Raw genomic sequence first — 14,622 nt, forward strand, 5'->3', positions numbered from 1 at the left:
CGTCTCAAAATGACTAGACGTATGTTATATAATTTTATGTTTAGTTGGGTTCTTAGGTTATCCCAGATGTTTCTAGCAGTTTTCAAACAAACAAAAAAAATCTTAATTTTATCAAGTAATGGTCCGGTTCATTATCTATCAATGGAGTCCTGTCATTGAGCTTGTGTTAGTTGTCATAATCTGAACTTTTAAGTTTTACGCCACAATTTACAATACATCTTGATCTTTTTTAACTATATATTTTGACCACAAGAAGGGTTTTAGTCATCATCTTCCAAGACGTCCTGCATCAACCAAACTGCTTCAGAGAAACACAGACTTTTGACATGAAAGTGCTTTACTCAGTGTTTTTTTTTTTTTTTTTTTTTACTGCTTTTAATCAGCAGTTCCATTTGTTTAGGAGAAGAGGCCTCTGTGGATAATTCAGCTCCCGGTAAATACGCCCTGAACAATGAAAAAACTGGGGTTGGGGGAAATTGTGATAAGCATTTAATGTTACCATGTCACAGGGGTTATCTCAGCTCGAGCTTGGAGAATACACATTTCTTTTTTTTTTTTAGCTTGTATTAAAATCTCAGGTGTGGAGTTTGAAAGACAAGGTTGTTTACTTGACAAAGAGGGTCTAACAAAAAGATGCGAACGAGTTGAATCATGGAAAAAGTGAGCTCCAATGACCCAAACAAACCCACTAAAAACCACAGTTTTCTATTATTACAGGCTTTTAATCGAGAAAAAAGTAAAAGTACAAAACACATGCTGTTTTCCAAGGTTCCACTGGGCTTGTTGCTGCTTAAGTATGCTTATATACTTATAACTTATACGTATATTTTTGAAAAAATGCACCAAAATCTACATTGGTACGAATCACTGACATATCTCAGAAGTGAAAAAAATACCCTAGCATTAAACATATTATTATAATAGAGTAAATAATTACACTTTTGTGTATTTATCATAAAAAACAACAGTGGCATGTTGTAAATAAACTGGCGTTTAGAGGGTTAAAATCTTAAAATGAATGAATATTTGGTAGTTATGATCAGGACTGATGTTGGAAAAAAAATAATAACTCAGTGAAAGTGGAAAATAATATTAATATAAAGTATTTTTTAAGTATTTTTTCATCAGAAGGACTTTTGTTTTCTTTGAATTTTTAAAACCTTAACCCTTACCTGCCCTTGATCCTGCCCTGTAGAACCTGACAATGTAATAAATTCCCGATAATGTAATAAAAATCTGCACTTGAGTCCATTGTAAATGTAATAAAACCTGATAATGTAATAACTTCCCGATAATGTAATAAAGTGCATTTCCCAATAATGTAATACACTTTTTACCAAAAATGTAATAAAGTATAACATTAGAGCTCTAGCGCCACCAACAGGTCAAAGTTGAATGTTTATTAACTTTTGACCCCTTCATCCGTTTTTCACAAACGAGGTATCACTGGAACCCTTGGGCCAATCTGAGCTCAATGGGGTTTTTCGGCCATATTGGATTTTCCGCCATCTTTGATTTGATCAAAAACCTTCCATTAATGTTATACTTTATTACATTATTGGGAAATGCACTTTATTACTTTATCGGGGTTATTACATTATCGGGAATCTATTACATTATCAGGTTCTACAAGCCCTAAATAAAGATTATCTTTATACCATTACAATTCTGATGATTATTTGTGATTTTAATCCCATTCTAAGATCTCAGGTGTGGTGTTCTCACCTGTTCATACTTCTCCAGCTCCGTGTGGTAGATCTGTCTGATCTGGGTCAGTTTGGCCCTGTAGTCCGAGTGCTCTGCCGAGTTGTCGGCCCCCACCGCCCCCGAGGCCGCCGCTGCAGCCGCTGCCGCCGCCGAGCCTCCTCCTTTCTCCGGACCGGACACGCCCTCCGCCAGCAGCATGTTGTCCAGGCGCATCAGCTGGGGATCCGGGGGCTCCTCCTCCTGGGCGCCGCGGATACTCAGCACTGCAATGACAGCAGGAGGTCAAAGGTCAGTCAAAAAGGTCACACCTACAGCGTTGGATGCACCGTAACAAGCTGTCAGCTGGAGAGCCGGGCTGCACGGCTGACACACACACACACACACACACACACACACACACACACACACACACACACACCAGTGATGCAGAGTGTGAGTGTGTGGACAATAAAGAAGGTGGATAAATACTTAAACAGCACTGCACTAGGGCTGGGCGATATGGACTAAAAGTCATATCCTGATATATTCAGGGTGATTATCGGTATACGATATATATCCCCATATTTTTATCGCAAAGTGAGAGCAAATGTTCAGTCAAAGTCAAAACCAAATATGACATGTCACAAGTTAATCAAAGCTCCAAAAAGTGACATGGCCTGTGAAATAAAATAGGCCAATCTTTTTCTGAAATAAATATATTTATATGAGAAAAGAAAATCAAACTATATCGATATATGCGATATGGTCTAATTCAATATCACATTTTAAAATATATCGATATATCTTTTATATCGATATATTGCCCAGCCCTACACTGCACAATGTTAAACTCATTTTCAATATTATGACATAAAACAGGAATTGTGGAATAAGGGAATATGTTTCGTCCAAACTTCGTCCAGAAACCAGCATAAAAATTAATGTTAACAACAAAGAAACTGTGTGTGTTTATGTCTGATAGACAGGACCGGCAGGCTGATTTGGACCACAGGTATGTGATGATTTTTTTCCCCAACTTTGTTTTCTTTCTGCAGATATATTTTTCATTCCCTATCCAAAGCACTGGATTCATTAATTAACCCTAAAAAGTGAGCATAAAGCACTCCGGTCTCCATGACAATACTTTAATAAGACAGACGGTTGATTCTCTAAAAATTGGAAATCAAGTCATACATCCTCTATTATTAACCGGATGGCTGATTTAATTAGTGCTGCAACAATTAATTGATTATTTGATCCATAGAAAAATACATTTTGACAAGCTATTGATCAGTGAAGTCAATTTTTTTATAGCAAAAATGCCAAACACAGTTCCAGCTTCCCAGTTGTGAGGAGTTGCTTCTTTTTCTCATTGTTAATTGAATATTTTGGGGGGTTTTCAAACAAAACAAAACATTTTGCAGATGTTGTTTTAGATGACCAAGCCATTGACTAAAAAAACAAACAGATTCATTATAATGAAAATAACGGTTAGTTTCAGCCTGAGATGTAATGAGTTACAGTAGGTAGGGATGAAAAAAAAGTAATTTTCTGTCACTGTGCTGCTGGCGTCTCCCCAAATTATTATTTTTCCCACCTTTTCTTCTTATTTCCAAGTCCTTTATAATTATAACTATTATCATTAAAGTTATTACATCTAAGATCTATTATTTATGATGTTTGCATGTAGTATATGTTTGAGTGTCATTTTCCTGTAAATACTTGAACCTTAGGCTGTCTTTTTAATTTTTTCCCATTTTTTGTGCATCTCTTGTAGTCAATTTGAATAGTGAATATAAAAACAAGCGTCTGTAAAACCTCGTTCAACGTTACTAGTGGAACGCGGACACCTTGTGCAGTTTAAACTTGTTTCTTTGTGTAAATTACATACAGTAAACATTAAATTGCACATAGTGGAAAGACATAAAATGTAAGTCTAAAACAGCGCAGTATGCTGTGGGCTTAATATGATGAGACCTGATATGATCTGATGAAAGAAAATGCTCCTTATCCCTCTCACACAGAGCAGTCAGTGGTAATGTCGGCTGATCAACAACAACAATCTGGATGGATCCCTCTGCTTTCCACTAGAGGTCTCCCTTGCCATTCTTTAAAAGGTTCAAGTCCCACCTTCCATTTTCTGAGGTGAAAACACTCCCAGGCTCTGACTCGTCCTCCTCCATCTGAGAACCATCCATTTCAATATAAACCACCTTCTCCTGTTGTGGAGCGCGGTGCCGCTAGGATCCAAATTGATCCCAGAGTGGACATCCAAAGTGCATCGACTGCGGCCGGCATTATCGTTACGGGGCCTCGGCCGCGGTGCCAACACGAGCTGTGACTCTGTGACTTTACGCCCCGCGTGTGTCGATAGCCATTTAAAACGTTACCATTTGTCATTTGTCTTGTTGTCATTGAATGAGAAGGGACAGGCAGGGAGCACTTCATTAATTCAGAGACAATGGGAGTGCTTGGTGCATTAACCCCAGACTGCTGTCCGGGTTGGTAGGCCCGAGCGGGGGGTCACGGGGATGAGAATGAGGCCTGCTGTACGAGCAGAGGAAGAGGAGGGGGCTCCCTCAGTCACCCCTTCTGTCTTTAAGTGGACTGGAAATGCAAATATGGCAACTGTTGGCGAGTGGAAGAGGTCAGGGGTTCAGGCCACAGGCTCAGCGGGAGGTAGATTGAGTGTGGGCGGATGGGGGGGGGGGTCTCTTGGGATGGCAGGACTGTACAAACATCCTGTCTCATTACCCAGACTCCTTCATCACTCCTGTAATGTATGGACGGGCTTGGAGGGGGAAACCTCGGATGGCTTCACACCCGCCTCACCTCGGCACCGCCAGGGCTGCAGCCGCGTTGTGACCCGATCAAACCTGCTCCATCAGAAACCCTAAACCCGCCTGTCCGCTCTAGTTAACGTACATCAGCAGAGGCCCCCGCTGCTCCCCGGCTCCTGAACACTCAGCAGCATGGAGAGGCAGTTTTTCTCTATAGTTACCACCTCATAAATACCAGACTAAAGTGGGTGTTAAAATGAGAGCGAACCACAATATCCCATGGAAGAAAACGAGCTGCACTTTCTGGAAGTCATTTTCAGTCGGAAAACAATACAGAGCAGTCCATAGTAAAAGACGAAGAAGAAGGGAAACTGACAGTTTAGATCAGGGATGGGCAACTTAAATGCTGGAGGGGGCCACAATTTTTCATGGACACTACCACAGGGCCACATATAGGACCGTGCACTTAACCAGATATGATGAAACTGCAATTTAAAATATATTTACAGTGCAGTAACTTAACATATTTCATGCTCAAATGCATGTACACTGCAAAAAAGGTGTGTCTAAAAACAAGATAAAAACACTAAATCTGTTTCACTTGACAAGATTTCTTAAATTAAGATTCTTAACTCTAGAAATCTAAATCTAAATCTAAGTTTGTTTTATCTTAAGAACCAAATCCTTTGCAGTGTATAACAGTATAAATAGGAATAGAAAAGGTTTGAAGCAAATAAAAAATAACCACTTACTGGGATTTATTTTGTTTTCAGTGCAAGAACAGCAGACCAACATTAATAGCAAGAAGTAATTTTGTGCATTTTTACACTGTACTTTTAAGATTTCATGCTCAAATGCATGTAGATGTACTGAGAGCCACTTCAAGTGAGGCTGCGGGCCGTATGTGGCCCCCGGGCCTCCAGTTGCCCATCCCTGGTTTAGATGAAAGCACACAATAGGAAGCTACATTTAGTCTCCCAGGCTGGATTGAACATGAGATTCAGAAGGATCAGATTGTGTTTATTTTCAAATTTTGATTTAAATTCCGCCTATTGCTTTGGACAACTCACCTGACCCTACAACTTGAATACATGCATGGATACAAAAATGTCACAAAATACTAAATAAAAGCCTCCCACCACTAAAAAAAATTTGTTTTTCTTCTGTTTATGGCCCCTGAAATGTCAAACCTTGACTATTTAAAACGTACGCCGAGCAAGCTAGATTAGGTATGACACAACTTCAAGAAGCCAATAAAAGGGCATAAAGAAACCTAAATTTTGTAATTTTATTTATTTCAAAACAGGGACAGCGCACAATAACACATTAATCTTGTATAACAAGAGAATATGCATTGTGCCAGGTTCTAGCAAATTGCTATTGTCCACCTGTAATCTGTAGTCTGTAAAGCCTCCAGCACGGTGAAAATACACTGTAACATCATAGCAGATATCACTCTATGTTGAACAAACCACAAATGCTCAGCCACTGTCAGCTACAAGCTAGAAAAAAAGCCAACTACACTTAATATTCTGATGCGTACACTAGTAACCGATTTGGCACACAACACACTCAAACATTGAGCTTGCGCTGCTCTGTCACTGGTCAACCTAGCACAAGTGCTGTTGGATGAGGGAGAAAGAGTAGCTTTCAGCATTTGTTTTTTTTACTTTTTATGTGAAAAAATCATGTTAAACAGAATATTAATCACAGCAGAGTATTTTTTAAACATAGTTTAAAACATGTCTGGAGGGGGACTTTAAAGGGGCGCCAGCACACAAATGTAAGGGAGGAAGCTGTTGTCAGACGTTTCTAGCAAAAAAAAAAAAAAAACCAAGGCCAGATTTCTTCCCGAACTCATAAAACGTCTAGACTGTCAAATGAAAATGGAACACAAAAAAATTCCGTGTCCAAAAAAACGTTTGTCTGCCAAGTTCCAACTTAACATTCACAAAGTGTTTATTTTACTTGGCTGGAAGCACCTCCAACATCAGTCTTATAAGAACGGCTGTTGCAGAAGAAGGTCATTTCTTCTGAGCTCTCTCTGAAGGCAAAGAGAAAAAACACTAGTAGGCTGTTTTATTTTAGAGAGATGGAATAAAAAAAGGTCAAACATTCAACAGGGCTGGGTATTCAAAGCCCAGCATTGTGCTCAAAATAAATAGGTAAACGCGTCTTTAACTGACAATTAACAGAAATTCCGACATGATCCCCAGGCCTCGCTTGTTGACACGTGTATACCCTCGCTAATCAGCCGCATATCACATCCTCTCCTCGCACGCAGCCCAGATTCCAGCTCCATTCTTGCTGCTGATCCAGCTGTCTTGGAGAGCATCTGTCAGGAGGGACCCAGGAAGGAACAATGCATTACGCCATGTTGGCTGTGTACTGTCATCCCTCATTGACAGCACATTGTCACACTTACACAGTGTCCTCTGAGCTGGGAACAAGCTAAGTAGCTGCTGCCTATAATATCAGCTCTTCCTGCCGCCTCTTATCATACAATCTGATGGGAACCTGCTCCGAGTGGGGTTAATGTGGATTCGGCAAAAAAGGATGCGACATTGTTCGTTTTTTAATTTAAACGACTAATCAGTTTGATCCTTATAATGATGACAGACATAACAATCTCTCATCTTGCGGTGGGTAGTTTCCCCTACATGGTGAAAACCTGCAGTGATGGAAGCAAATGATGATTTATTTATTCCACCCTGAACCTAAAGCACATAATTAAAACCATGGAGGGATTATCTCAAACAAATAAAATTAATAAAGAAAAGAAAGGGATAATGTGCTTCCATAAAATTGGCTTTGCTGTGGGTCATAATTACACGACTCAGTGAGGGCCACTTTATTGGCTAATGGCAGCCTAATTGATTCATCCTAATGTTTTTCGAGCCTTGGGTCTGCTGGGCACTCCCTGTCCAATAGTGCTGGTGAACTTACTTAGCCACCCGCAGACAAACATTGAAGGTTCTCCCAGGGATAAACAATTATCTGTGTGTCTGTGTGATTTGGACCCCCCTCCCCCTCCGCAAACACACATTTTCTGTATGTCTCTAATGGATGCCATTTCCCTCTTGGAGGCGTTTCAAAGATGGCTTGTTGTCAGACGATGCCTTATTCCTCCATCCTGTTGTTGACAAGCAATTCTCACAAGGAGGCATGCACTGGGCTTTATAGCTTCACTTTATTCTTTACGTTAATAGGACTAAAAACATGGGTTTCTTGCATTGGCTCTGGTGGCTGATGAGTTTACTAAAAGCAGAAAGAATGTGGTGCAAAAAAGCATCTCTGCATGAATGGACTGGGTCAAGATGGTCGCTGGTTTTACTGCTTTGTGTACACAGAGCAAGACAAAATGTCACGGACGGAAAAAGACAAGAGAAGTAAACTGGAATGGCAGAACATGACATTTATTTAACCCCACAACATCTGGCCTTTTAGAAATCAAATCGATATTTAATAAAAGCCCAGGGCAATTGGCTTTTGGAGAGGTGGATGTTTAACTGTCTGCTTGTTTATCTGGGAATATTTATTTCATTTCCACACTGAGGGGGAAAAAGCTCTTTGAGGATAAGCTCAGAAAGAATATCATGCTCGGAGATGATTTACGTCCCTATTTGGGGGAAAGCAGCTTGCCTAAACCCCCGTCTTCTCCCCCCTCATTGCTTGTTTTCAGCAAGCACATGTGTAACATTCTCTGTTCCCCATATATTAGTCATTCGAGAAGATTGGCTCGCGGTCTCATATGAAGATGGGTGTGGGTATTAAAATATTAATTGAACTACTAGCAACAGAGATACATCATTTGAGAGCAGCTCTGAGTTTGGGGTTGAGTCTTAATTGAAGAAAGACCAGAGAATAAAGTGTGTCTTCTCTCTGAAGGGGAATGAACCGTGGCAAAATAAAAGTGGGTTGGCAGCCTGAGGCTAGCATCATAACTAGCCTCTTTGGAGAAATGTTATCACTGGGGAAGGACACAGGTCCGTTACAGATTGGCACATCATCTCGCCATACATGACAGAAGTTCAGAAATGTGAGAAATATTAAAATTGACAGCAAATACAAGCAAGATCCAGGTCTAAAAATAAGCTTTTGAGTCAGTGACAATATTTGGGATGGTATCAAAAGCTTGTCAGGGGATTAAGATTTCTTCCAGGACACTGCTTGCATCTTCAAAATGATTCAGTTTTTTCATGGCATAACAATATCAGACTCAAAGAGTTACAGAACACCATGCTCTGCAGTCCAGATATCTTATCCTATCAGATTAACAGAGGCAAATGGCAGCCTGTCAAAAACCATTACCATATGTAATCCCCTTCTAGATTTCGAAGGCATGTCGACAGGGACTGTTGGCATGGCAGCCTGTCGTGGCGATTGGGTGATTGGAGGGGGGAAAGCCTGATGTTTAATTAATGATGTTGGGCCGTTCTGTCACAGTTAGCAAGATGGACGGTCAAACATAAAAGCCTCTGACAGAGATTGGGTGCCTTAGTTCAAACCAGCAGACACCTTTGGAGGCCCTCCGTTCTGCACCCAGACGCTGAAATGTGACCCGCAGTGTTACATCACAGGTGGCGGCATGGGGAGAGTCGGCCAAAAGAGACACGCGATGCCGGTCAGGTGACAACAGCATGTCCGGGCACATCAACAACGATTGGCCTGACATTTCTAAGATCACTTTGAGTGGAAAGGCAAAGGGCACAAGACTTTAAAGTGACAACCTGTGATGTTTGGTGCCACGTCATTGTTCCAATGTCCATTCAGTCCGATGGTCCAAAATCCCAAAGAAATTATCTTTCTCTGACCCCAAAACCCATGCCATTAAATATAATTATTCCTTAACCCTTAATAGGGCACTCATTGAAATACTTGCAAATTCCAAATTTCAACCCTAGAGAATATTGGAGGATATTACATACTGCCAGAATGTGAAAAAAAAACCCATACGGACCCAAGGGGAGGGGGGTAATATTTTGAGAAAAAAGTTTATGAGATTAAAGTGGCAAATCTACGAGATAAAAATGTGCAGATTTATGAGATTTAAAGTGGTGAATCTGCGAGAAAAAAGCTGCTTTCCCCCCACTTTTTCCTCGTAAATCTGTGACTTTTTTTCTTGTAGATTTGCCACTTTAATCTAGTAAATTTGCAACTTTTTTTCTCTAAATATTAATTATTATTATTACAAGTCACTGAAGAATAACTCTGTTTGTACGACTATTTCTTGCAGATTTTTATTCAAAATTTTTCATTTTTACATTGGAGGTCAAGGTCAATCAAGTTAATATTATTATATTATTATCATACTGATTGGTCACATGTCATAGTGTCACCGTCTGTGACGTAGCCTGATCTTTACTGATTAGCTGGAAGAAATCCATGTGGCTCTACGACCAAACAGAGAGACATGTGGACCCAGTTTTGATATCCACTGAAGTTACCAAATATGGTTCTTCGCCTGATAAAGGGTAAGATGCTTGTCAACAGTCTGTCAATCAGACTGTATTTTTACACTATAGACCAATCAGATCGCAACAATGGCCGTTTCCTGTGATATTTTCATACCAGTTATTCTGTTCTGTTGCTGAGCCAAAAGTAACTCAGCTTATTAAAATGTATGCTGTGTCAGGTTGGTCTTTCCTGAGAAAGAACTCATCTGGCACACAGGAAGTAAAGCTTCCTGAGTTTGTAGCAGCAGCTAAAGTGTTTTGCTAGTAAGTTGTTAGCATTAGCAGTGAAGAAAATAAATACAAACAGGGCTGTACCTTGTCATTTGACATTCAAAGTACTGTTTAAACAAAGGGAAAATTAATATTCAATCTAAAATGATCTGTGTGACTTCAAACTTTGCAGTGTACAAGCTAGGCTCTGCAATTTTGAACACTAGCAAGTCATGCTAATGTGAGTTAGCATTCATGTCCTCATAACCTAAATGACAGATTTGGCTTTTTGCTAATTGGTTGGTGTTTGTGCTAAGCAACAGAACTACTTTTTTAGGTTTAGGAAAAGACAACATGATGTTGTTAGACGTCATGAAACGTGACAACCTAACAAACCACCTAACAAAACTAATGTTTTGCTAGCAAGTTGTTAGCATTGGCACTGAAGAAAATAAATGCAAACAGGGCTGTACCTTGTCATTTGACATTCAAAGTACTGTTTAAACAGTATTCAATCTAAAATGCTCTGTATGACTCGGCTGTTTTCTTGGGTGAGGACAATCTACACTATTGTAACTGAAACTGAATTAACCCATTTATCATTTCACTGTCTTTTTCTGTCATGGTTAAGCAGTTTTTCACTGTAAAATCTACAGACTTTTAAAAATGTTTTTTTTACAGTGTATGGTAAGGCTTTTAGCTGCTAGCTGTTAGCTACCTTTGTAGTTATTATCAAATGTATTTTAATAATAATACCATTACAGAAGTCACAATCAGCTGTGGTACTGATCAGTGTTGAGTGAAACGACCAGGGACATGCATTTGTTTTTGAATTATTCTGTTATGCAGTTGGCTTTACATTATTTTGGAATTTGGAAAAATAAAATTGGTAAAATATCATATTTCACATAGCTGTGAAAAATCTTGCTTCACCAGTTCTATGCCTGTTTATCAAAATTGAATAATATATTTAAATCATTGCTGAGTAATATATATTCTGGAGTTGCCAAATAAAATCCGGATATCTGATCTCAAATATTTACAGTGATATTCAGCATGTAGTCACGGCTTTGACCAACCAGAGCCATGATATAATCCTGCCTGGAATAATCAGTCCATCCTTAAAATCAGTCCAGTGGGTCTGATGAAAGCCAAATGCTTTTGCATAATTAACCCTTTCTGGTCAGGCTGCGGTTGGCCTGTCTACTTGAATTTACATTGACAGCCCTGGCCCTATTTGTTTGCATTGGTGCTTCAGTGGGCACACTTCATTGTGGCTTCAGCAGTTAATAAATCACAGTAGAAGCCCCCTCTCTCGACGCCAGCCTGTGCTACGGTGGTCCTGTCACAAGGCAGGCACCAGCGCCGAAGCGACAGCTACATGCTAATTCAACATCGGCATAATTCATTATACAGTCGCAAGTGTACTGGAATGGAAAGAGAACCAACATACACCAGGAGGAAGACGACAGGCATCAAACTGTTAAATCCTGCTCCCCTTAAGTCCCCTCTGTTTGCCTTTGTAAAACTCAAGTCTTTAAACTCCTGCCAGCACTATAAAATTATACATTAGTTATTAGATATGCACAAAAAGGGCTTTAGGATGTGTAAAGAATACAATTATTTTACTGCATTTACTTTGAAAGCGTAGACACAAAGTCATGTAATTCATTCTAAAGGAAAAAGGTTAACAGAGAATATCAAAGAGGTTAATGGACAATGAAAACAATTAAGAAGCAACCGAGCTCCTTCACAGTGTTGTTAAGAAGAAATGTGCCTTTTTTTTATGAATTATGCTAATCTATACAGCCACTTCCTGTAAGTCATGCAAAAGCCAATGTAAAATGACATATCAAAAGGTAGAACGGGAGCTATTGCACTAAAGGGGAAATTAACAAAAAGATAAAGAGTCAATTAAAGCGATAAGGCCGTGTGCTCTTCAGAGGGTGAAAACCAAGGGGAGTGGAGCTGACAGCCTTCACATTAAAGCTCTGTGCTGCCTTCTCATCCTCTATGTGGCCCCTCCGCTTTGTAGCCACCAGTTCAGGAGAGAAAGAAGCAGCATAGTCTTTGTTGAGAAGTACTAATCACACACACTGTCATCTGCAGATACCACTAATGAAGGTAATTAGAATCCACCAAGACCTAAGGGCCACTGATAACAACATAGTCTTTGGTACAGTGGGTGTACACCTACTGTTGAAATGGACATGCTTTGTATTTGTTTTCATGTATTTCTGTCGGACACTTGTTTAAGTGAACTTTTGACTGTAGAAGAATGATATGCTTAACCGAATCTCAGTTAAACCTCTGAAGTCCAGGAGATTCTGGTTCAAATGTGTCAACTTCCTATGCATTCTGTCTCTGTTTAGCATCTTTCAGTCTGTCCTTACATCACATGCATGGCTCCTTTTTCTCCACACAAACTTGGCTATCAGTCAGATTTTTCATTTTATTTTAATTAAAGTATAAATCTGCCGAAAATACAAACAAAAGACACAGGTGTCTATGTACCATTTTTAAAAAAACATTTATACTCACAAAAATAGTAGTTTTCATTGTAGAAAGAAAATTCACATTTTAAAAATGGTATAGAAACATAAGTGGCACACTGTGAAAGCGCCTATGATTGAACTTTCAACGGGCTTTCTCAGCTTGTCTACATATCATACATAAATAAAGTTATTACTGTAAAACATGTGTATTTTCAATAAATAGATGGACTCCAGAGGGTTAAACAGTGAGATCATGTTTCAAAAATTTTAAGGACAAACATCACTAGACTTAAATACAATTGGGCATTGGTCGTCCCTTCCCTGTTCTATCCTGTTCATCATCTTTATCAAAAACATGTACGAGCCATGGGCCTTTCAAGCTGATTAAGGGTATAAACAGTGTAACCCTTATACTAATAAAACTCAAAATTGAATAAATGTCATGCAGTCAGACTGGGATTTGGAATCCAACTAAATTATGGATGAATCTGCCATGTTGTGGACATGTCTGTTGGTGGACCAAGTAGCATCTGTCAATGTCAAATTGTCTTCCTGAGTTTATTGGCGATCATGATATGATGCAACACCAGCAGCAAAAGTTTGACTGCTGTGCTGTGTGACAGGCACTCTGCCCTGGCTATGGACAAGACCCGTTGGAATACAAAGGAGATGGTCTGTTGTTTTCTGCATAGCTAGAGTCCATGTTTTTGCCTTCCTGCAGTCTGTTTCACAGTGTTCTCTATATTCTACCACAGCGGTTAACAGCCCAAACTTTTTTACCCGTGCACCCCCTTTTACACTTTAATAAATTATTCTGTAGTCATTTCATTTTACTTAATATATTTGATAAAATGTATTAAATATAAATGCGCCCTTGATTTTGAGGCAGTTGTTTAAGTAACTTTAATATAAAAATGTTTGAGATAGAATCTACTTATTTTGACCACATTAAATATAATATTTATGTGTACGTAATTCTAAATCAAGAGAATTTTGAATGAATGCAGCACAATAGAATTAGTCCGAATTTTTGGTATTAACTCAACTTGTAACTTTTTTTGATTGATTTTAATCAATAATATTGCGTGCAATCTGTTGCCTCAATTTTATTGCGTAGCTATTGTTTATCTTTTTTTACGGTGTATGTCCCAACCGGGTTGACGCACCCCCAATCCCCCACACCTTCAAAAAACCTGTTGCATGTTGAATCCTGCTCAAATGACCAGAACATACATATAATTAAATAATGGTTTAATTGTGTAATTATCAGACTGCGATTACATTTTTCATCTCGCGCACCCCCTAGCAGCAGCTCGTGCACCCCTGGGGGCCCACGCACCACCCTTTGGGAATCCCTGTTCTACCACAATCATATACTGCGGGGGATGTTCTTCATCACAACCAACCCTCTGTTGAATGAATATGATGCAGGAGTGAAATTATCCACTCTGATAATAAGTTTGGATAATTTCATTCCTGTCAGTCTCCACTCTGAACTCCAATCTGTTCCTGAATGCAATGCTGTACCGAATCAGCAACCTTTGGGCCTGAAATGTGAAGTCATGAGGAGGTGCCTTAAATTGGCATTCTGTCTAATGGCCAGCAGGGGGCGACTCCACTGGCTGCAAAAAAGAAGTCAGATTATAAACAATTCTATGAGAAAATGACCTGACTTCCCATTTGATTTATTGCCACAGTGAACATTTTCATAATAAGCTTATGGTCTAAATCAGTAGTTGTAAGTCTTCTTCAAAACAGCATGATTTTCATTTTGTAATTTATGGTTCCATTTAGAGTAAAATTGACGATAAAGCAGGGTTTCCTTTAAGGCGTGACTACCTTGTGACTGACAGGTTGCTACCACAGTGTTGTGTGTTTTCGGTTCATGAAAGTCAGCTGTTAATGTTTAACGACAGCCAAAATATGAAACTCAAGGCGTCTAAACAGTAGTCCTCAAACCAATGGGTGACATCACTATGGCAGTGTCCACTTCCT

General features: G+C 39.4%; 1 protein-coding gene and 1 long non-coding RNA gene across 2 annotated transcripts in view; one reads left to right on the forward strand and one right to left on the reverse strand.

The window, feature by feature from the left end:
- The window catches only part of LOC131977351 (pre-B-cell leukemia transcription factor 1-like), an 82,890-nt gene that overhangs the window by 21,931 nt on the left and 46,337 nt on the right, over positions 1 to 14,622 (reverse strand). Inside the window, exon 3 of the mRNA XM_059340605.1 lies at positions 1,726 to 1,970. Within this exon, the coding sequence (XP_059196588.1) occupies positions 1,726 to 1,970 (245 nt within the window). The remainder of the gene's footprint in view (positions 1 to 1,725; positions 1,971 to 14,622) is intronic.
- Positions 1,901 to 3,821, forward strand: LOC131977358 (uncharacterized). The gene is made up of 3 exons (XR_009394884.1): positions 1,901 to 1,995; positions 2,669 to 2,698; positions 3,711 to 3,821. It is a non-coding gene; the product is annotated as an uncharacterized LOC131977358 (long non-coding RNA).

This window comes from Centropristis striata, chromosome 9 (assembly GCF_030273125.1).
Source record: "Centropristis striata isolate RG_2023a ecotype Rhode Island chromosome 9, C.striata_1.0, whole genome shotgun sequence".
NCBI lineage: Eukaryota > Metazoa > Chordata > Actinopteri > Perciformes > Serranidae > Centropristis > Centropristis striata.